At 42.0% G+C, this 21133-nt stretch overlaps 1 protein-coding gene across 1 annotated transcript; it reads right to left on the bottom strand.

The window, feature by feature from the left end:
* Positions 1–1959: 1959 nt before the first annotated feature.
* On the bottom strand, positions 1960–20883 carry DRG1 (developmentally regulated GTP binding protein 1). Its single transcript, XM_033097293.1, has 9 exons — positions 20726–20883; positions 19766–19889; positions 18770–18945; positions 12003–12072; positions 9903–10072; positions 7576–7706; positions 6262–6429; positions 5872–5994; positions 1960–2331 (listed from the first exon to the last, which is right to left on the bottom strand). The coding sequence occupies exons 1-9, from the start codon at positions 20765–20767 to the stop codon at positions 2232–2234; spliced, it is 1104 nt and encodes a 367-aa protein (XP_032953184.1). The 5' UTR covers positions 20768–20883; the 3' UTR covers positions 1960–2231.
* Positions 20884–21133: the final 250 nt, after the last annotated feature.

Genomic DNA, 21133 nt, shown 5'->3' with positions numbered 1-21133 from the left:
TGGAAGCGAGGCCTAATCAAAGCACTCCTGGTGCCTTCGATGAACTGGATTTCGGCAACCTTCCCTCCCCAACATCCTGGCAGTGCTAAATTCTGGCTCAATGAAAGGGAATTGGGGTATGAGGGTTCCCCCGAAAACCCTATATATGCTCTGGCTAGAGAGCAAAGCTTACTGGAAATCCCACAGCTCGGAAAGCCAATGTTTCTCTGAAGAGTTAGGCTCTAGAGTATGGCTTGTATTATGAATGCATCAGTGATTTTAAAGTCTATAACCTGCAAAGTGACTAGGATGACAGGCCTGAGGAGCTTGTCTCCTGGATCTGGGGACAGTGCAATGCCCAAGCTCCAGGAAGACTATCAGAGGGAAACAGGTAACCGTCCCTAAGGTAGCGGGAGTAACAAGTACTGCAAAAGGCTGAGGATGTGGCTAATCCCACTTCCCCATCCCTCACAACCGGCTGGCTCTAGCTCACTTCATCATCAAACCATCTTCCTGCAAATCAGTTTCCCTCCCTGATTTTCTCGAGGACGACCCTTCTCTATCATCCTTGTAATCCACAATGAAATCACCTTTGGCTTCTCTTCCACTAAAGACCAAGTCAGTCAGTCACCAAGTTTCAATTTCTTTGTACCTATATGCCCACACCCTCCCTCGGCCCATATTCTCACTAGCCCAGTCCACCAAAGATTTTTGCCAATTTCCCATTATCAGGGCAATCCCTTTATATTCCCTTATTCTCAGCCCAAATCCTCTGATTATGCCCTTAGTACCCTCAAGTAGTCCTGCCCTCACCCCTCCTAACCCACCCTCCCGCCTCCATACATACACGTTCACACGAACCTGCTCAGATCACACTGGCTGCCTCACTTGCAGTGTTCTGCCTCCATGCCTTCGCGCAGGTTCTATGGTTGAGGCCAGGACTGCCATGGGGGTTCAAGCAGAAAGGCTGGACTACAGGAAAGGAGCCAATAAGTGGCCCAACTGGCAGCATGGTTCAGCTCAACATTCAGCCCCACACTGATACACAGCTGTGCTCTGACTAGGGCGGCCGCGAGCCCAGGTAAAGCAAAAGGGACCAGTGACAATAAGAGCAACATTCACCAAGTGCTTACGTGCCAGATATTGTGCCAAGCATTTTATAAGTACCATCTCCCTTAATACTAACAATCTCCACTCTAGAAGATGCTATTACTATCTCCATGTTACATGAGGAAACGGGCATAGAGAGGCTGCGTAATTTGTGCAAGGGTCCACAGCTAATTAGAGGTGGACCTGCCATTCCAACTCCAGTGTAGCCGGTCAGAGTACTTAACTGCCATACTACACCGTCTCCCAAATGGGCTAGCCTTGCAAAGAATAATCAGTTAACTTACATCAAGTCCCTCCTCACTTCAGTATCATCTGGGAAAGAGTACTTGAAAGGGCTGAAGGTCACATCCAGATGGAAGGGTTTCCCATAGTTGCAAGGGCGGCCAGATAGCTCAGTTGTTTAGAGCGTGAGCTCTGAACAACAGGGTTGCCAGTTCAATTCCCACATGGGCCAGTGAGCTGCACCCTCCACAACTAGATTGAAGACAACGAGCTTCTGGAGGGGCAGCCAGATGGCTCAGTTGGTTAAAGCGTGAGCTCTCAACGACAGGGCTGCTGGTTCAATTCCCGCATGGGATGGTGGGCTATGCCCCCCGCAACTAAAAGACTGAAAACGGCCACTGGACTTGGCGCTGAGCTGCGCCCTCCACAATTAGATTGAAGGACAACGACTTGGAGCTGATGGGCCCTGGAGGAACACACTGTTCCCCAATATTCCCCAATAAAATTAGAAAAAAAATTGCAGTCACATTTTTATCCATTTCACACTCAAGACCAAGCGCCCAAGTACCCCTTCTGCAGCTGCCTCACTGTCCATACCCATCCTCAGTCAGTCCATCCCGAAACAAATTCTGACAGTGACACATGAACTGCACAGAGCCAGCTGCCAGCTGGCCTACCAGGTCCTTTATGCAGTTCAACACACAAGGTGACACCAAATTAAGATAAGTGAAAAAATAGAAATGTGACCTGGGAAAAGGGGGAAAAAAAAAGACAAGTGAAGTTCCAGTTTGGGTGCCTCCATCTCCCTCCCCTGAATCCTGATCCAATGGCTGCCAAAACCAGAAGGGGCTTGGGATGGGGTGCTTGGTCCTGGGGAAAGTTGCAGTGGTTGGCCCAGCAGATGGGAAAAGGAGGTGGCTTCACTTCTTCACAATCTGAATGACATCTTCGTCCTCCAACGTATGGTCTTTACCCACTTTTTGAGGATTGTGTTTCACAGAGAGACCCCAGACCAGAGCACTGTATGGAAGGGAAAAAAGAACAGTCAGTATAAATAATCACCCAACTTCTTCCCTATCTACCCGGGTGCCATCTTTCCACTCAGGTTTAGCTTTCCAGCTCGTAAGAGCCACAGGCCTTTAACAGCCGTGGTCCCCTCTCCTAATCAAGAATCACACTCAAAGCTCAGAGGCTTTGGATTCCTCGGTAGTGTGGCACATTGCAGCCTTCACATACAAAGTGGCAAAGACGTTTAGAAGTTGTGTAGTTCCTTTTGTTCCAGAGCCCGTTTAAGAAAGTCAAAGAAAAAAACACAAATGAGAAGTGTGACAAGCCTAGCTTAAAGTTAAAAGGAAAAAGCAAGGGTTTGTTATAGAGAAATACCCTGAAATAATTCAGATTGGAAATTGATTCTTACATACACAGTGTCAGTTATAGACTGTTAAAGAATACCAGTTTTTCATTGGATCTACTGAAACATCAATGAGTATTGATAAGAAATGCAGGGCCCCCTCCTCAGCCATGCTAGGAAAATCCTCCCTCCCTATCAAGAAACCATAATTGGTATATTCCCCTGATTTCTTAGAATACATGAAGGTAATTTTTATCCATGAGTCTCTGATATTAAGATGTTGTACTCGTGATGGAAACTGGTGAACAAGATACTGAGACCTGCCTCACAGAGGCTAAGAACTAGGTAGGTCCCAAGAGGTAGAAAATGGTGATCATACTGTTATTATACCACCTTTGCATCAAAACTTTAAGAATCTATATTCACGACGATTTCACTTTTTAAACACGTAACACTATTTATAAAATAAATATATATATAAAAAATTTGGGGCAGCCCCTTAGCTTAGTTGGTTAGAGCGTGGTGCTCTTAACAAGGTCACCAGTTCAATCCCCACATGGGCCACTGTGAGCTGCGCCCTCCACAACTAGATTGAAACAACTATTTGACTTGGAGCTGATGGGTCCTGGAAAAACACACTTTAAAAAAAAAATTTGTTTTCAAATTCACTAACAAACCAGATCAATACCTGTTTACTATCTTAAACAAGAAAACTAGTTTTTATCAGCCATACTCAATGCCTGCAGTAAAGTCACTGCTTGCTATATTGTTGATGGCAATGTAAACAGGGTCAGCCTTTTTGGAAAGCAATACAGCAACATCTATCAAAAGCTATAATCATTAATCCTATTTCTAGATTAAAGAAATAAAAAAGGAAAGATCTGTGAGTGAAGACTAGAAAATTATGTAAAGTAGCAAAAGATAGGAAAAATATAGTTATAAAAATGATATATATGAATCTTGTGACACATGGAAAACACTTATAAATGATCAAAAGATACGTGCTGTGCATGAGGTCAAGGATACAGAAGGAATGGCACAGAGACAAATGTTATAATTAATAGGCCGAAAGCTGAATCTTTTCTATTATTAAAATAGTTAAAATGCTATTTGGGCAGTAATTTAATAAACAAAATAAAACCAACAGGAAAATAGTGACCAAATAAAATTCTATTTGCTTTGATATGTCTCTTCCCCAAAATATTTTTCTCCCCCCTCATTTGATTCCCTGGTTAACGTACAATTCTAGAGGCTTTGCACAGTGTTCTGCCACCATGGAAGGCAGGAGCTATATAGAAATCCATAAAATTTTAAAAACGAAAATGTCTAATTTTCCCCAACTCTCCACTGATTCAAGCCTGTGCCAAATTATAATGGTTTGATGATAGTGGAAATTAGGACCTAAGCGTGGAATAGTTATTTTAGATAAAATAAACATAAAGCTTAATAAAGGACTTCGCTCTTTCAGTATTCTTAGGATGAGAAACAAGTTCTTTTGTTTCTTGTTTCTTTTTTTATTGGGGAATATTGGGGAACAGTGTATTTCTCCAGGGCCCATCAGCTCCAAGTTGTCCTTCAATCTAGTTGTGGAACTGCAACCTTGTTAAGACCTCACGCTCTAACCAACTGAACCATCCGGCCGCCCAAGAAACAAGTATTTTTAAAATGTCACACTGTTTCTATGCTTCCCTGATTTTTTACAATTATTTTTTGTTTTTAAAACAGGACTTTATTGGGGAACAGTGTGTACTTCCAGGACTTTTTTTTTTTTTCCAAGTCAAGTTGTTGTCCTTTCAATCCTAGTTGTGGAGGGTGCCATTCAGCTTCAAGTTGTTGTTCTTTCAGTCTTAGTTGTGGAGGGCGCAGCTCAGCTCCAGGTCCAGTTGCCGTTTTCTAGTTGCAGGGGGCACAGCCCACCATCCCTTGCGGGAGTCAAACCGGCAACCTTGTGGTTGAGAGCCGACTGGCCCATGTGGGAATCGAACCGGCAGCCTTTGGAGTTAGGAGCACGGAGCTCTAACCGCCTGGGCCACCAGGCCGGCCCTTAAAACAATTTTTAAAATTTCAGCTTCTAAAGATGAAAAGCTATTCATAAATATTATAAGCCAGTTAGTTAAAATATTTCTCACAGGATTATTGATTGCAATTCTGAACTACTTTATGTGTACACTAGAATTAAATAAGTAGATTATAGATAATAACAGCCAGGTTTCTCACTGTTGGAGAAAGAAGTTAAAAATAAGAAAAAGGGGAAGGCTAAAATGAACCAAAAAAATCAATCAACACAAACTTAACCAAATGATCAAAGTAAATATCACCATCAAATGACATCGACATCATGAATCCTGTGATGATACACTAAGGACACGTCATTTTTGTGGTATTCTTACCAAAAACGCATCTGACTTCAATCATGAGAGAACACTGGACAAACCCAAAGTGAAGGACATTCTACAAAATAACTGGCTAATACTCTTCAAGTGTCAAGGTCATGAAAGACAGTGAAAGACTAAGGAAATATTACCGGGAGACTGGAACACTGGAAGACTAAGGAGAAGTGACAACTAAATGCTATGTAATTCCTGAAACACAAAAAAGGACATTGATAGAAAAGGTATTAAAATTCAAGTAATATACCAACGCTAGTTTCTGTTCTTGGAAACTGTACTATGGTTATAGAAACTGATGATGTAGGATGAGGGATATAAGGAAACCCTCTGAAGAATTTTTGGCAACTTTTCTGTAAATCTAAAATCAGTTCAAAATAAGATGCTAAAAATAACATAAATAAATAATGAGATGCTCATTGCTAGTGAGCTATCATTGCTTGTAGGCCCTGTCAGCAGTGAAAAGTACGAGAAAGAGATTGGGGCGGTTTACCCATGCTTAAGGTTTAGGGGGGATTCAGTACTCCATCATATTGGATACGGGCAGGAAGAATTAACATTTGTGCTTGCCAAGAGGAAGATGAACTAATGAGAAAATCAGAGCCCTTTGTACTGTCGGTCCTCTTGACAAGAAGAGGCTTCCAGAGCTCTTCCTGCTCCAACTTCACATGGTTTTAAGAGGACATTGCAGAGTTCTAACCAAACAAGCATTTCAGCAGCCTCCCTGATGCCCAATTTCTTTAATGTTATCGTAAGAATTCCTAGTTAATGGACTCAGTAGCTCACAGGGAAAAGAAGGTGCCACATACCCATGATACTTACTATTTAAATTCTTTAATAAGATTTTTGTGAATCTTCATGCAGAAATCCTCCACTGTGGTCCTGGAGTAAGGCAGCACCACTGGGGATGTGTAATCTGGCAACTGGCCTTTGGGTTTGGTGTAACTAGAACAGAGGAGGAGCACAGGTTGTCTGCTTCTTGGAATGTTTCATGTGTTGACTGAAAATCAACCCGCCATCACCCCTGAGAAGATCAGACCCAGATAACCTCGAACCTGAGGAAAAAAATGCCCTCAATATGGCATAGCAGACGATAGGAGTTAATTTATTTATATCTCCAAAAAGATTATGTTAATGGGCTCCACAGGAAATCATTTTAGGACAGTCTGGTTTAATTCTTACAGCAATATTACCCTATCCACTGAGACTTACATCCTCACTAGTTTCAGATAGTCCCAGATCTTTTCCAACAGGTCATCAAAATTCCAGCGGTGATGGGCAGAGATGGGTACACAGTGAGGTACCTTATAGATGATATCCAATTCCTCAATGGAGATCTGATCAATCTTATTTAACACATAGATACAGGGGATATAAACTCTATAGAAATAGGAGAAAAACAGGACATTAGCCTGGAACTGTTGTCCAGACTGTCAGTTTGATTGTCGGCATCCCCTCACGCAGAACCCCCAAATCAGAGACTCTCAAAAGGGATCGTAAGAGGCAGATCAACTCCCACCCCCAAAAAAAGCTTCCTACCAAAATAAAGTAGAACATCCAAAAGGTGAACTATGGGTTGAAAAGCATTACAACAAAATCCAGGCCCTAGTCCCAGCAATGCAGCTAACGACTGACAGAACATGCTACAGTGGAAAGAACACAAGCTTTGGTCTCACAGATTGAATCTACTCCCAGTTCTGTCACTTTTTAGATCTATGCTCCTGGACAAGTCTTAGAGTCAATTTCCCACAAAGTTGTTTTAAGAATGTAAGTATATTTGTAATAATATATTTCATAATTTTTAATGAGTAAAAAAAATTTAACACAGCATCTAGCAATGTCACAATCCCAATGTTCAATCAGTATGGCAGCTCAGGTTATTAATAAGAAGGCAGGCCACAAGCTCTCAGGCTTCAATTGTCTCACTTAGAAAATGTCTACCTCAAAGTAGTGGCTTGTCTGCTTTCAAATAAGGATCAAATCAATTCATCCAACAAATAGGAACAAATGAACAGGAAAGCAACTAGAAAATATTATATCCAAATGCCAAGAATAATTTTAACAGTGGTTTCAATTATTATTCAATTTCAAATATTAATAATAGTAACATTTCATGGAATAGGGCTTCAGGTACATACTCTTAGGTTAGAGAGAACAGACAAAACCCAGCCTGCTCTGAGTTTTATAGGACAGACTATAGGATTTCTCCGATAGAATAATTCTGGGAGAGAAGACTTGAGAACCTACTCTCTTCAACCATCTGTGAGATAGACCTTGAGGGGCAGCCTAGTTCACAGCAAGTACCTGAAATGAGTAATTTGACCATCATAATCTTTGACGTAAAGAAGGATGTTGGAAATCAAGACCAACCCCTCATTTTACAGCTAAAGAAACCAAGGTCTATTATTATTTGAGACAGTAGCACAACTGGAGTTAGAATCAATGTTTGCCAGATTCATGACCCAATGCGTTCCAGGAAGTGCCTTCAAATCAACTCAGGCATTAGACTGTACCCTCGGCCCGTACCTGTTTCCTTCCACCACATCAATGAGGTCATCTGCTGTGGCGTCACTACGCAAAGTCACATCGGCATTATGAATTTTGTATTCCGCCAGAATGCTCTTCACAGTTTCAGCGTCCAATTCACTCTGAGGGCACTGAATGGGCATACAAGACACTGACTGGTTGGAGAGCAAAAAATCTCCCGAAAGTATCTACTGATGTATCCAAATAATCCTAGCTAACGTGCAAACTAAATTTCTGAAGACTATTATCCTGGATAAGAGTAACTGCCTTTTAGTAGGAAATAGTTTTAAAAAATCTTTCCAACCTCTAAGGAAGGTGTTACGGGCTTCAACTGTGTCCCTACCCAATTGTGTCCACCCTCCTACCCAAATTCATATGCTGAAGTCCTAACCCCAGTACCTCAGAATGTGGCTGTAGACAGGGTCTTAAAGAGGTAACTGAGTTAAAATGAGGTCATATGAGTGGGCCCTAATCCAATGTGACTGGTATCCTTACAAGAAAAGGAAATTAGGACATAGACACACAGAGGGATGACCATGTGAAAACACAGAGCGAAGATGGCCGTCTACAGGCCAAGGAGAGCGGGCTCAGAAGAAACCAATCCTCCTCACACCTTGATCTCAGAGATCTTCTTCCACAATTAAGAGAAAATAAATTTCTGTTGCTTAAGCCACCCAGTGTATGGTACTTTACTATGGCAGCCTTATCAAACCAATACTGAAAGAATATTGAATGCTCAAATTCACACATTGTGGCAGAATAGGAAGGATCTTTTGGGCAGGACAGCTTAAACCTATGCCATTCTAATCGTCTGGACCTCTGGAATGTTAAGTGTTGCAGGAAATTCTCAGTCCTCGATTATATGCCTTAGAAGCCGCATCTGACAGAACTGACCACTCCTCCAATCTGGAATACTCTCTTTATTTGACTTCCAAGATTCCAAACTCTTCTGGTTTGCCTTCTCCTTCTTTGTCTGAGAAGTCTGATTTACTGATTCTTCCCATCTCCTAACCTCTAATCATTGGGAGGGAGGGAGGCACAAGGTTTAATCCTTGAAACTCCTCTATTTATGCTCACTTCCTAGTGATCTCAGCTCAGCTCGTGGCTTTAAAGTTGATAGCCACCACCTTCATACTTCCAGCCCAGACTAGTCCTCATGTGCCTGCCTGGCAGTAACACTCGGATGGCTAACTGGCATCTGAAACTGAAAGTCTTGATTTTCCCTTCTTCTCCAAACCTATTCTATCCAAAGTCCTGCTATTTCAGTAATAAGAGTGCATTTTTCTAGCTCAGGACAAAAACAAACTCAGTCATCTCTTTCTCTCACAACCCACATCCAATACCCCCGTAATTCCTACCAACTATTTTCAAAACCTTTCCACAATCAACCACTTCTCATCTCCTCCACTACTGCAACCCTGGTCTAAGAAGCTATCACTTCTTGACTGGGTTATCGCCATAACCTCTTAAATGGTTTCACCACTTCTGTTGAGAATGCTTATAATCCATTTCAGTCTGTTATCAACAAACAGCCAAAATGATTCCATTGAAACCTGAGTCATGTTTACTCCATAGATTGGTAAACCCAACCAGCAGTTACCCAACTCCTGCAAAGTGAAAGCACATATGGCCCTATGCTATGACTTCATCTCTTACCACTCTCCTTCCGACTTCCTCACTCTGCTGTTCTTCAAACACACAAAGGCGTGCTCTACCCCAGGGCCATGAATGCTCCCTCTACATGAAATGCTCTTTCCCTAGGTATCCGTGTGGTTCACTCCTTCCCGTCACCTCAGTGAAGACTTCTCTGATCAACCTACTTAAAATTGCAACCATCCCACCAAAAGTCTCCATCTTCTTTCCCTTGTTTACTTTTGTTCTTTGATTAATCATCATCTAATATACTATATTTACTCAATTTTGTTTGCTACTTTCCTCACTGCTTAGTGAGGGCAAGGATTTTTGTCTGTTTTGCTCCCTCTTCCATCCACTCCCCAGAGCCCATGGCAGGCGCTCTATTAATCTGTACTGAATGAATAAAAACATGGTACCGGCAGCCATCTACTTCAGGCAAGCCTAAGATTGATCTGTACTCCCGCATCACCCCAAATAGATAACCCAAAAGAGGAAATAAAGTTGCAAAGTTAAGTTTGAGATTGACTCTTATTCTACTCTTGATTCTTGTCAGTCATTACAAGGTCATTGTTGTTACCTCAATTAGTGCTAGAAGAAGTTGGGTGATTTCCAAATGTCAGTGTCCCTGTACCTCAATCCACTCCCACCCCCGTTTCTTCAGCAGCCTGCCGCACACCACCTGCCCCACTTACAGTGGCCGTAAGGTTAATGCCCCCCTTATCCTTCTTCTTAAAGCCAATGTTGGGGGGCTTGCTGTTCAAGCGAATGCCAAAGCCTTCCAGTTCATTTTCAATCATCTTCTTATGCCCCAGGGGCTTCAGGACATCCAGAACAATGAGGATCAAGTTACACGTTCGGGCCACTGCAAAATTGGAAAAACAAATTATACCTAAATTTCATTAAAGACTTAACTAATCCAAATACTCCAAAGTGTGAGGGGGACCGAGTTCCTGCACTTCAGAAACAAAGGATTTTTTGGTAAATACATAGACACACATGAAGTGCTTAAGATTACAAAGATATATGCTAGCCATCAATTTGCGATGTATGCCTTGTTTTCTACTAGTGTATCTAGAAGTTGTGTCAACTTCTAGTAGAAAAACAAGTCCGAGCAATAACCTAAATTCCTGAGCTTAGAAAGATTTAAAACAGTAAGAACTCCAAAAGAATAAGAGTATCCGGTTAGCATATTTTAATCAATTTTATTGAGGCATAATTTACAACAACAACAAAAAACCTGTGTGACCAGTACTGCAATCAAGATACAGAACATTTCCATCACTTCCAAAAGTTCCCTTGTGCCCCGCCTATCCAATCAATCTTCCCCTTGATTCTCAATCTGCTTTCTGTCACCATAGCCATTTTTCAGAATTTCATATAAATAGACTCAAACAAAACGTATATAGTCTTTTGCGCCTGCCTCTTTTAATTTAGCGTGTTTTTGATATTCACCCATGAATGACGTGAAACCTATAATTATATAAAACAGCTAAATTAATAATCCAGTATAAGGGTTGAATAAAATACTTTCAAACGTAAAAAAAAAAAAAAAAAAGAAAGAAAGATTTACCTCTAATTTAATTTATCCTTTCTCTGGAGTTACTAAAGAATGTACTTCAGCAAAAGATAACGATAACCCAAAAAAAGTAAAACACTGACTCTAGGCAATACAAGATCCCATACAAGAACACAGAAGAAAATCTCAGGATGACAGCCACATAAAAAGTCTAGGGCTATACTGTCCAATACAGACTCCGCTAGCCACCTGTGGCTAAATGTAAATTAAGATAAAATTTAAAATTCAGTTCCTCAGGTGCACTAGGCACATTTAAAGCGCTCGACAGCCACACACGTCTAGCGGCTACCCTATTGGACAGCGCAGATTCGGGTCATTTCCATTACTGCAGAATATTTCCATTACTGGGCAGTGCTGCTCTAGAAAGCAATCAATCCAGACTGAACCACAAATACAAAGGATAGTGTCAGGGTTGAGGGGAGAGAATGAAATCAGCAAGATTATTTTTGGAACTGTATTTAAGTATCTAGAAAAATGGCGACTGATGGGCACTTGATCTGTTGGAACATTTAAAAAATATTAGCAAACAACAGACAATTATTAATTCCATGAAAAACAAATTTCAAAAACAGATTTCAAGAGAAAAGAAACCCAGTCATAAATTACTACTTATCTCAGCATTGCCCAAAAGTTACAGTCTTTATATACTTATGTAAATCACAAGTGATGAGTTAATGAAAAATTGTGATGTAACTTCTTTGAAAGAATAGGAAAAGAGGTATGGCGTATAAGAGAGCTAATTCTCTACCACAATAAACGAATAGATGATATCTAAAATTGTGAAACAGCAATATAATTTTTTTAAATATGAAGGTAAGTAGCAGAAGGAACAGTTGAAGAGCTGGCAGCATGTTGCCAATGGGGAGTAACTGAAGATGAGGTGAGGACGGGAGGCAGATTGTTGCAATTCGTGATTAGCCTTTTGTAAGATTTTACTTTAAATAAAAAAAAGAGTTCTAGTTCTAAATCTGACATGAACAGTGTGACACTGGACAAAAGCACTTCACTTCTCCTGTCCTTACTGTTTCTCCTCAAATGGGGATCTGGACTATTACTCTCTGAGGTCCCTTCAAGTTCTGACGTTCTATTCTGGTAAGAACTCAGGTAAAACTATGCCCTTCACTGTGGTATCATCTCCAAGCCCACAGTCCCCATCTAAAGGAACAATACCTGGTAAAGGGATGATATCCCAGGATGGTGGCCCTGGACCACTCACCTGCAATGACCTGACGGCCTCTACCTTTCCCATCCTTGGCACCCTCAATGATACCTGGGAGATCCAGGAGCTGCAAGATTAAGGACAGGGGGAAGGTGAGAAAAGGAAAAAAAAGGTTATAAATCTGAGCAGATCAAACAGAATGGTTTACTTCTCAACTATCCAACATTTAGGAGACCCAAATCCAATCTTCCTTATGAGTATATTAATATTACTTTAACTAAGCATCTTCTAAGTGTCAGCTACAGGGGAGCATTTGAGATCTTATTCCCCAGAATATGTCGTCAGTTTAGCGCCAATAAACTCTAATAAAAAAATAAAAAACAAAATGTCAGCTGCAGGCTTTTTATATACTTTATCAAGTTAAAAATGCCTAACAACTCTGAGTAAGGACATTAACTGAGTTCATAGAAGTTAAGTGACTTGCCCGAAGTCATAGTCCTAACAAATCAAATATTATACCCCACATTTTAGGGGGCTAAATCCATTATTCTACATTACTATCTTTCAATATCCCCCCACTCTTCAGAAAGTTGAGCCTCCACACAAATTCCTTACTATAGATAATAGCTGGATCTTGATATTCACATGTGATACATACTGAGACCTTTGCAAATCCCCAATGACAAAAATGCCTGTAGCCATTCTTAACTAGGCGAGCACAGGAGAAATCACCTGTAAAACCATTAGAAACACAGCTATGTAAGCAGATTCTGATTTGGAAAGGTCAAAGTAGGGTTCAGATACTGATCTGTACTTCAAAAGGCTCCATGGATGACCCTGATGTGTGTCCCCAAATGAAAATGACTGCTCAATTGCCCAGGAAATGCAGTAAAAGTAAAACTTGACACAAGTCATAGTGTATGTATCTAATGATGAGAACACCAAAACCAACTCCATAGCACATGATTCAAATTCACCTCTCAACAAAATTACAAACTATTAGTTTTAAGCACTTGAGAGTCTGTCAAAAACAGTTAAGACAGCATGTAAAATCTGACAATACCACGGGTCTATTGTGTGGTCAATACTGAATTATCCACGCAAATGGACTGGAAACAGAGTTGCATTTGATCAAAATATTGTTTAAAACTAACCAAACTTTGCTATAAGCATATCTAACATTATAGAAATATACTTCACATTAAATAAACCACAGTGAAAAAGAATTCAGAAGTTGCTTAGGCAGTTCAATTTTTCCATTCAAGAACCTTCTCAAAAGTTCCTCCCTATTCCTTACAACCTAAGAAATAACATTGCCTCCTTTAAGACTGATACGACATTATCAGTCAAAGTGAGCTACGTTTTCCCTTTCTCTTTCAAAAAGGATAAATTTTTTTTTTTTTTTTACAGGACTTTATTGGAGAACAGTGTGTATTTCCAGGACTTTTTTTTTCCAAGTCAAGTTGTTGTCCTTTCAATCTTAGTTGTGGAGGGTGCTGTTCACCTTCAAGTTGTTGTCCTTTCAGTCTTAGTTGTGGAGGGCGCAGCTCAGCTCCAGGTCCAGTTGCCGTTGCTAGTTGCAGGGGGCACAGCCCACCATCCCTTGCGGGAGTCGAACCAGCAACCTTGTGGTTGAGAGCCTGCGCTCCAACCGAGCCATCCGGGAGGCAGCTCAGCTCAAGGTGCCGTGTTCAATCTTAGTTGCAGGGGGCGCAGCCCACCATCCCTTGTGGGACTCGAGGAGTTGAACTGGCAACTCTGTGGTTGACAGCCCACTGGCCCATGTGGGAATCGAACCAGCAGCTTTTGGAGTTAGGAGCACAGAGCTCCAACCGCCTGAGCCACCAGGCCGGCCCCAAAAAAGATAATTTATATTCAATACACCTACCTTGACTTGGAAACTTTAGTTATATTGATTTAAAAGGCTACACGGGGAGTAATAAGGAAACCAGATCTTGATTTCTAAATACCATTCTCCAATAAAAGGAACTAGAATTCCTTCACAAGTGGCTGATTCCAGGGCTGGGGCAGGGATAATATAAGATTTGCCTGGAACATCGTGTGGTGCCTGAAAATAATAAGGAAGTACTCACAAAAAGACGGGGGCTTATGGAAAGAACACAGAAGCCAATCTGAAGGAGTTCCTAATGGTCAAAGCTGGAACAATTTGAGTAATAAAATAATGGTAGTACTAGATTATAACACATAACATAAAATAAACATCCATGAGCCCACCATGATACAAATTAATAAATAAATACATACATGGGGGAGAATGAACAGCTCTTCCATACAGTAGAATTCCAATTAATAAACATAGTAAGAAAGAGAAAGATAGAGAACCACCATTAGGCAAGAAGCACAGTATTAATTGTTGCAGGTAAGATCCCGAGATGGATGCTAAAATTAGCAGGCAAGTTTGAGAAACAGGATTTGCCTCTTCTCAAAATATCTCCCCCAAGATATTTATTACCACAAAAAGAAAGAAAATGGCTTTTCAGTAGAGACAGCCTGCAGACACCACTTTAACCAACTGATGGAGGTAAACATCACCAACAAGACATACTGACATCGTGAATCCCAAAATGCACTGAGAAGGACACATCATGTATGTGCTACTCTTGCCAAAAATACACATCTCAGTCTAATCATGAAAAAACACCAAACAAACCCAAATTGAAGAACATTCTACACATTAACTGATCAATATTCTTTTAAGAATGTAAAGGTCATGAAGGAGGAACTATTAGAGATGGCAGGAGAATAAGGAGAAATAACTAAAGCAACATGGGATGATCTCAGATAGAATCTTGGAAAAGAAAAAGAACATTGGTGGGTAAATTGGTAAAAATTCAAATAAGGTCTGTAGTGAATATTATTGCACCAATGGTAATCTATCCCTGATAATTATTCTGTGGTTATATAAGATGTTAACATTAAGGGCAGCAGGGTGAATGACATAGAGAACCTCAAAATAATTTATGCTCAATGAAAGAAGCTGGCTCAAAAAAGAAAGTACATTTATATTTACACATGGCCTTATTTATATAAAACTCTTAGCATGTAAACTAATCTATAGTGACAAAAAGTAGGCAAGCGATTTCCTGGAGATGAAGGGGACAAGAAGGGACAGAAGGGCAGGGGCATGAAGAAACATTTGAGGGTATGTTCACAATCTTGATCACGGTGACGTTTGCACTATCATATAGATATGTCAAAACTTATCAAATTGTGTATTTTATGTGCAGTTTATTGTATGTGAATTACACCTCAATAAAGACATTTGAAAAAACAACAAAAAGTTCATCATTAGTTCCTAGAAATTAAGTCTAGGGACTATTTCTTCAGCTTTCTCAAAGATTCTGTAATCTACTACCACTTTGTAAATCCTTTTCTGCTTAAAAAAACTCGAAAGGAAATATCCATCTGGATAATCTAAAACTCCTAAATCTGGGATGTGACTATAACGTCTAATAAAAAGCCATTTGAAACAGAGAATATTATACTGAGAGAAAAGAATAAGGATTTTCTAACCATGGCAGCTGAAAACACAGGGGAAATTTATTGAGGTCCCTACAAAAGTAAGTTAAATTTAGCTTTTCTTAAGAGGGAAATATTTTTAAAGTTACACTGAACTATTTAAATGTGGCGACTTTTTTTTTCAATAAAAATAGCCCAGGCTTCACACACCTGAATTTCATATTATAATCAACCAAAATGTAAGAAAAGAAAAAATATTTCTTTAAATCATGGAAATGTAGGATTTTAAGAATTGGATATTAACCTACTTCAAACTCAAATGCCTTCAGAGGTTTAAGCAGATAACTTAAATGTGCCAGGTCAATTATATACATAGGACAATAGGAGTCCTAGAGACCCTGGAATAACACCAGGACACTGGTACACCCTACTTCAGATTCTATAATAAAGAAGCATGAATGCACCTCACAATTCACTGTGTAGCTCAGTAAGAGGGAAAACAAATGCTTACACCAATAGTTCCCGAATGATTCGCTCAGGCATTCTTGAGGCACCACCGTGAACTTGGCGGTGCCATGGGATATTCTAAATTTTCAAGAGAAACAGTGATTTTTTTTTTTTTTAATAAAATGGTTTTTAATGGGAACCACAGATATGGTTACAATTACACAGACTGACACAAAGAATCCGTGGGACTTGAGAAGAAAAGCTGTTCCAGAACCTCAAGAACCAGGCTAATATGACCTCTCCCTGTGATCCTGTCTGTGGTCACACCTGGAGCCCCCACCAGCCCGGGCCCCTCGGAAGCCCCTATGTAGCTGCCCCGACCATAGCCTCCTCTGCCACCACGACCATCATCTCCAGAACTAACCCCCAAATGACAGCCTCCTGGTCCCCCTGCTGGGCCATCCGGTTTAAGGGCCTTACACTCCAGGACAAGCTCATGTCCTCACCTGGAGAACACTTCCAGTCTGCGGCTCGCTGCTGTCCTCCACCACCACCACTCCACAGGGGAATTCTCCCCGGCCACGGCCACCATCTCCACAGGCTCCACGGCCCATCGTGCTCCTTGCCCTCGGCCTCCACGACCACTGCCACCATCCCAATTGCAATCTACTTGCCAAGTAGCAAATGGACCTTGATAGCTTCCCAGAGAATTCTTTACCATCAAACTGGTCAACAGCGGTTTTAGCAGATGGGTCATCAAATGATACCAGTGCGTCTCCCGTGAGCTTGCCTGTTTCCCTGTCTGTATGCAGATTAATCACAGGCTGTCCTATTTTCTCACTTGTCTTCATAATACCCATCTACTTGAAGTCATCAGCCACAGACTCAACTGTAACGTTCTCACCCAGGCCTTGCACGAAGATGGCGTTAGTGTCTGAATTATCCTGTTCAGAGTCACGATGGGATCCTTGTCCCGAGGGCCACCACGTTTATTGAAGCCACCACAGTCACTTCCTCCCATGCCACCTCTGCCTCCAGGGCCACCTCCATGACCTCTGGGTTCACAGCCACCACTGCCACGGTTGTAACCACCCCAGGAATGGCCTCCTCGTAGCCACCACCCCACCGCCATGCGTGCTGAGGCCATAACCACCACCACTGCTGCCACCACTCACGAGGAGTTGATCTCAGGCGCAGTTACCGCCACAAGCCCTCCACTGCTCCTGCTGCACTGGTTCTGCTGTCCGTAGTCCTGAGGAGGAGGAGAGGTTTGCTGCTGTCCACAGCCTTGCTGTTGTTCACCTCACCACACTGGGGACCACAGCCCCCACTCTGGGGCTGCCCATAGTTGCTGCTCTGAGAACCGCTACCGTAACTTCCCAAGGTGCTGCCAGGAGCTGGCTACTGGCCAGAGCCAGGGTAGGAGGACTGCTGCCCCTAAGACAACTGAGAACTCTGGCCACCGCCATAGCCACCTGTTGAGCCATATCCTGCGTTCTAGGTCTGTCCTTAAGAACCATAGCTGCTCTAGCCATAGCCGGAAGTGTCCGCTGACTGGCTGTAACCATGGTAACTCTGCTGTCCATAGGGCTGATTGCTCTGCTGGGCATAGCCCAGTCCAGGCGAGGTGGGGTAAGCCCCATAGCTTTGGGCTTGTTGGGTATAGTCATCTGAGGCCATGTGGGCACACGTGCATATAGGCAGACATGCAACAAGATTCTGACACCACAGAGCACTGATGCCTTGAGGACCAGAAATTCTGTCAGACATTGAAGGAAATACTAGCTCCAGATAGCTCACAATTTCAGTATTAAATTCTACTACATCGCTTTTAATTATGTCAGATCCAAATCTTTGGGAAGTTGGATTTCAGTGGCTGCTATGGTAAAAAGTAAGCACCACACAAAAAGCCACTGTGGAAAAGGAAACAAATGTGGCAGGATCTAATCTGTTTCCAAGATTTGAGAAGTTACGTGGTACCCAACAGTATACATATCCCATTAGTAAATAACTCGCTGTACGGACATAAGTACTTATGCTTTTTGGACCTATTTTACAAACAGAACCATTAGTGGTTTATTTTGGCTTGGGGCACCATAAAAAAATTACTGGACAAGAAAAGGTGTCATGAAATAATTGCTGAGACACTAAGTGTGCTGTGAACCAAGAAAGTTTGGGAATATTTAGCCTAGATTCAAATATGGAATTCAGAACTTTGCAGCCAACAAGAATATGTTCCATTATTTTAACATATACCTTCTTTCATGGCCAAGGGGACTCCTCATTTGGAAGCCCCAAGTCTATCATCTTTCTAAGAACTTCTCAGGACACCAACCTCATTAGGCCTTACAGATAAGATCTTCTAAAAAGAATCTGATATTATTTCTTCATTTAAAAGTTTCTAATGGTTCCTAGCTTTGTACAAAATAAAATTCAACTTCCTTAGCAGGCACACAGGCCCTTTGTAATTCAGCTCCAACCTACCTTTTCAGATTCAGTTACAAATACTCCCTGTCCCACACCTAAGCTCATATTATAGTAGGCTGTTCACCATTACAGCTCCCTGAAATTGCCCTTTACCTTCCCTGGCTGGTGAAATTCTATTTGAACTTCAAAACCCACCTCCATTGTCTCTTTCTACATGAAGCTTTTTTGGTCTTACCAGACCTTCCCCCACCCCCAATATTCAGATGAAAAAGTAGTCCCTTGTTTCTCTGCGTTTTCACAGGCACTATCCCACTGTATTACGGTCTTTACTGCTTTATCTTCCCTGCTAGACATTGAGGGCCTGATAGATCAAAGATCAGGTCTGACACATAAGAAGTTCCTAATAAGTACTTTTTAAATGAATTAAGGAACAGATTTCTTCTCTTCCTTGGCCTGCAGGCCTGACTCACCTGGATCTTGGCACCTTTGTACCTGATGACACCAGGCACAGTGGTCAGAGTAGTGAACTCATAGGCTGCCACCTCCGAATACACCCCTGCCAGGTTACTGAGCAGTGTTGACTTCCCCACAGATGGAAAACCAACAAACCCAATTCGAGCATCACCTGTTTTGGCCACATCAAAACCTAAAGTATCAATAAATACCAAAAAAGAGGAAGAAAGTTATTTCTGGGAGTATTGAGACTCATGTAATTCCTTTCACATTCTGGCTGCATCTCTCTCTAGGACCTATTTCTCCAATTTTTTACAGTTTACTTCTAGAGTAGAACTTATGCATACAAAATTCCCCCATAGGAATTCACAATGTTTAACAGAGTGTTTGACATAAAAACTTTATTCCTCTACCACTTAAACTTATATACCTTTCTAGTACCCACAGTATTTAAGGCTCAAATATTATATATGATAACTCATCTTAAAAATGGGTTTCTCTTTTTGTCTTACAAACCCTGGAAACTGTGTGATTAACTGAGTTTTCTTTCTATTTATTTATTTTTACAATGGCTGCAAACACGTTCAAAGTCAAATTTGTAGCCCTTCTCTAGGAAGTATACTCACCTTATGACATTACTCGATCCTAACCTTCTTTCTCTTGGCTTCAACTTATTCTTCCTACCTTCATTTCCCTTTGCATCAATGTCCTTACTTATTTTTTCATCTTGTTGATTGTATATGCTTATATATTTCTGTAAGCCAACGTAAACCTATTTGGATCAGTATAAGGTATACATAAATAAAACCCTAATTCAATTAGACAATATTCATTTGTCTTTGAAGCCAGCAGAATAAAATAAAATAAACACAATTGAAGAATTTAGGCTTAGAAAATACAATTGATAGAAATACTTTGATACAAATTTTAAAATTATTTTTAAACCATTATGCCTATATTATTTTGGTAGAAATTATACCAGAAAAAAAAAAATGTTGACGAAAAACACAAACCTTCTCCGGGCCCACCACCACCACCACCTTTTGGAGTAATGAGTTCTCTGCGAAGCTTAGCAAGGCGAGCCTTAAGCAGCCCTAGGTGGTGTGCAGTGGCCTTGTTCTTTTGAGTCCGAGCCATCTATAAGGGAAGAATCACAGCCATAAATCAGAAGCAGGTCCTACAGGGTAAAATATGCAGAATGAATGCTCCCCCAGCTCTGAAAGAATGATGTTTTTTTCCTAGGTCCCTCTAACTTCGGTATACCCATTTTAGTCAGACTTAAAAAAAAAATGTAAAAATCCATTCTCTCCATCACCCAGCTCATTCACCTCATTACAGAGCAAACAACTGAGGCCCCTAGAGAGACATGACCACCGATAAGACTAAAACTCATCTGCTAATTCCTTTTCTACTGCTTGTCCTGGCATGCCCCATCTGACAGAGCCACCAATTCGCCGAATTTAAAGAGCTCTGCGCGCTTCAGGCAATCGAATCACACACTAATCCAGGTGGAATCAACAGCTACCACAGATGTCAATTTATTTCTAGATCCTATTCCCGGAAGCTATACTCTAGGAAAGGGAGTCATCAAAGTAGAGACTGGGGAAGGTGGGGATTTCGAAGGATGATAAGGAAAGATACTAAAGTACGTGAGCAGTGAGGGCTAGAGTAGGAGAACAGGATTCGGTGTCGCTCACAAGAAAAGGAAGAAAAAACTGAGAGAAACAACGTTCGGACAAGATGAACACTGGAAGAGAGTACCAAACAAGGTGCAGGGGTGTGGATCGCGGTCCCCGGAGGAGGGGAGTGGGAGAACGCCGAACCGGGCAGGGGGGAATCGGGGAACACGAGTCCGGGCTGAGGGGAGTCGGGGAATGTGGGGCCCGATGCTGCTGAAAGGAGTTCAGCCAGGAGCAACGCCGCGGAAGAAAGAACACTCGGAAGGAGAGGGATGCGCCAGTTGCGCCCATTACCTCGGCTTCGATCTCCGCAATCTTGGCTAAAGTGCCGCTCATGGTGGTGAGTTGCCGGGGGCCCACTGGCCTCCACACTTACTGTCTCCCTCCACACCCGCTGGAGGACCTGCTACAGCCACTAAGCGCTACTTCAGTGCGCAAGCGCGGTACTCCCTAGTTCTCGCGAGAGAGCTCCGCTCGAGGTTCACCGCGAGATGCACAGTGTGGAGTAGTCTCCTCCCCCTCAGGCAACCCCGCCCCGTCCCGCTAGCCAACGCGGTGTCATAGAGCCCGCGGGAGCGGGGGCCAGAGAGGCCGCTCTGGTCCGTACCTTCCCGAGCGCGCCGAGGGTCGCGCGCTGCTCGGCCCCGCCCTGCCCCGCCGGACCTGCGCCGAGCTTCTGGTGTGCGATGAGCGGCTCTTCGC

Source organism: Rhinolophus ferrumequinum, chromosome 25 (genome assembly GCF_004115265.2).
Source record: "Rhinolophus ferrumequinum isolate MPI-CBG mRhiFer1 chromosome 25, mRhiFer1_v1.p, whole genome shotgun sequence".
NCBI classification, from domain to species: domain Eukaryota; kingdom Metazoa; phylum Chordata; class Mammalia; order Chiroptera; family Rhinolophidae; genus Rhinolophus; species Rhinolophus ferrumequinum.
Note: the sequence above shows the minus strand (reverse complement) of the source record. Positions and strands in the feature narration are given on the sequence as shown.

What these genes read in the sequence shown, in the direction of transcription:
- DRG1 (XM_033097293.1), bottom strand. Translation starts at nt 20,767, where the DNA reads ATGAGCGGCACTTTAGCCAAGATTGCGGAGATCGAAGCCGAG. An exon ending in TTGCGGAGATCGAAGCCGAG is followed by an intron (nt 19,890 to 20,725) that starts GTAATGGGCGCA and finishes CTTCCCTTATAG; the next exon opens with ATGGCTCGGACTCAAAAGAA. An exon ending in AGGCCGTCAGGTCATTGCAG is followed by an intron (nt 10,073 to 12,002) that starts GTGAGTGGTCCA and finishes CCAATTTTGCAG; the next exon opens with TGGCCCGAACGTGTAACTTG.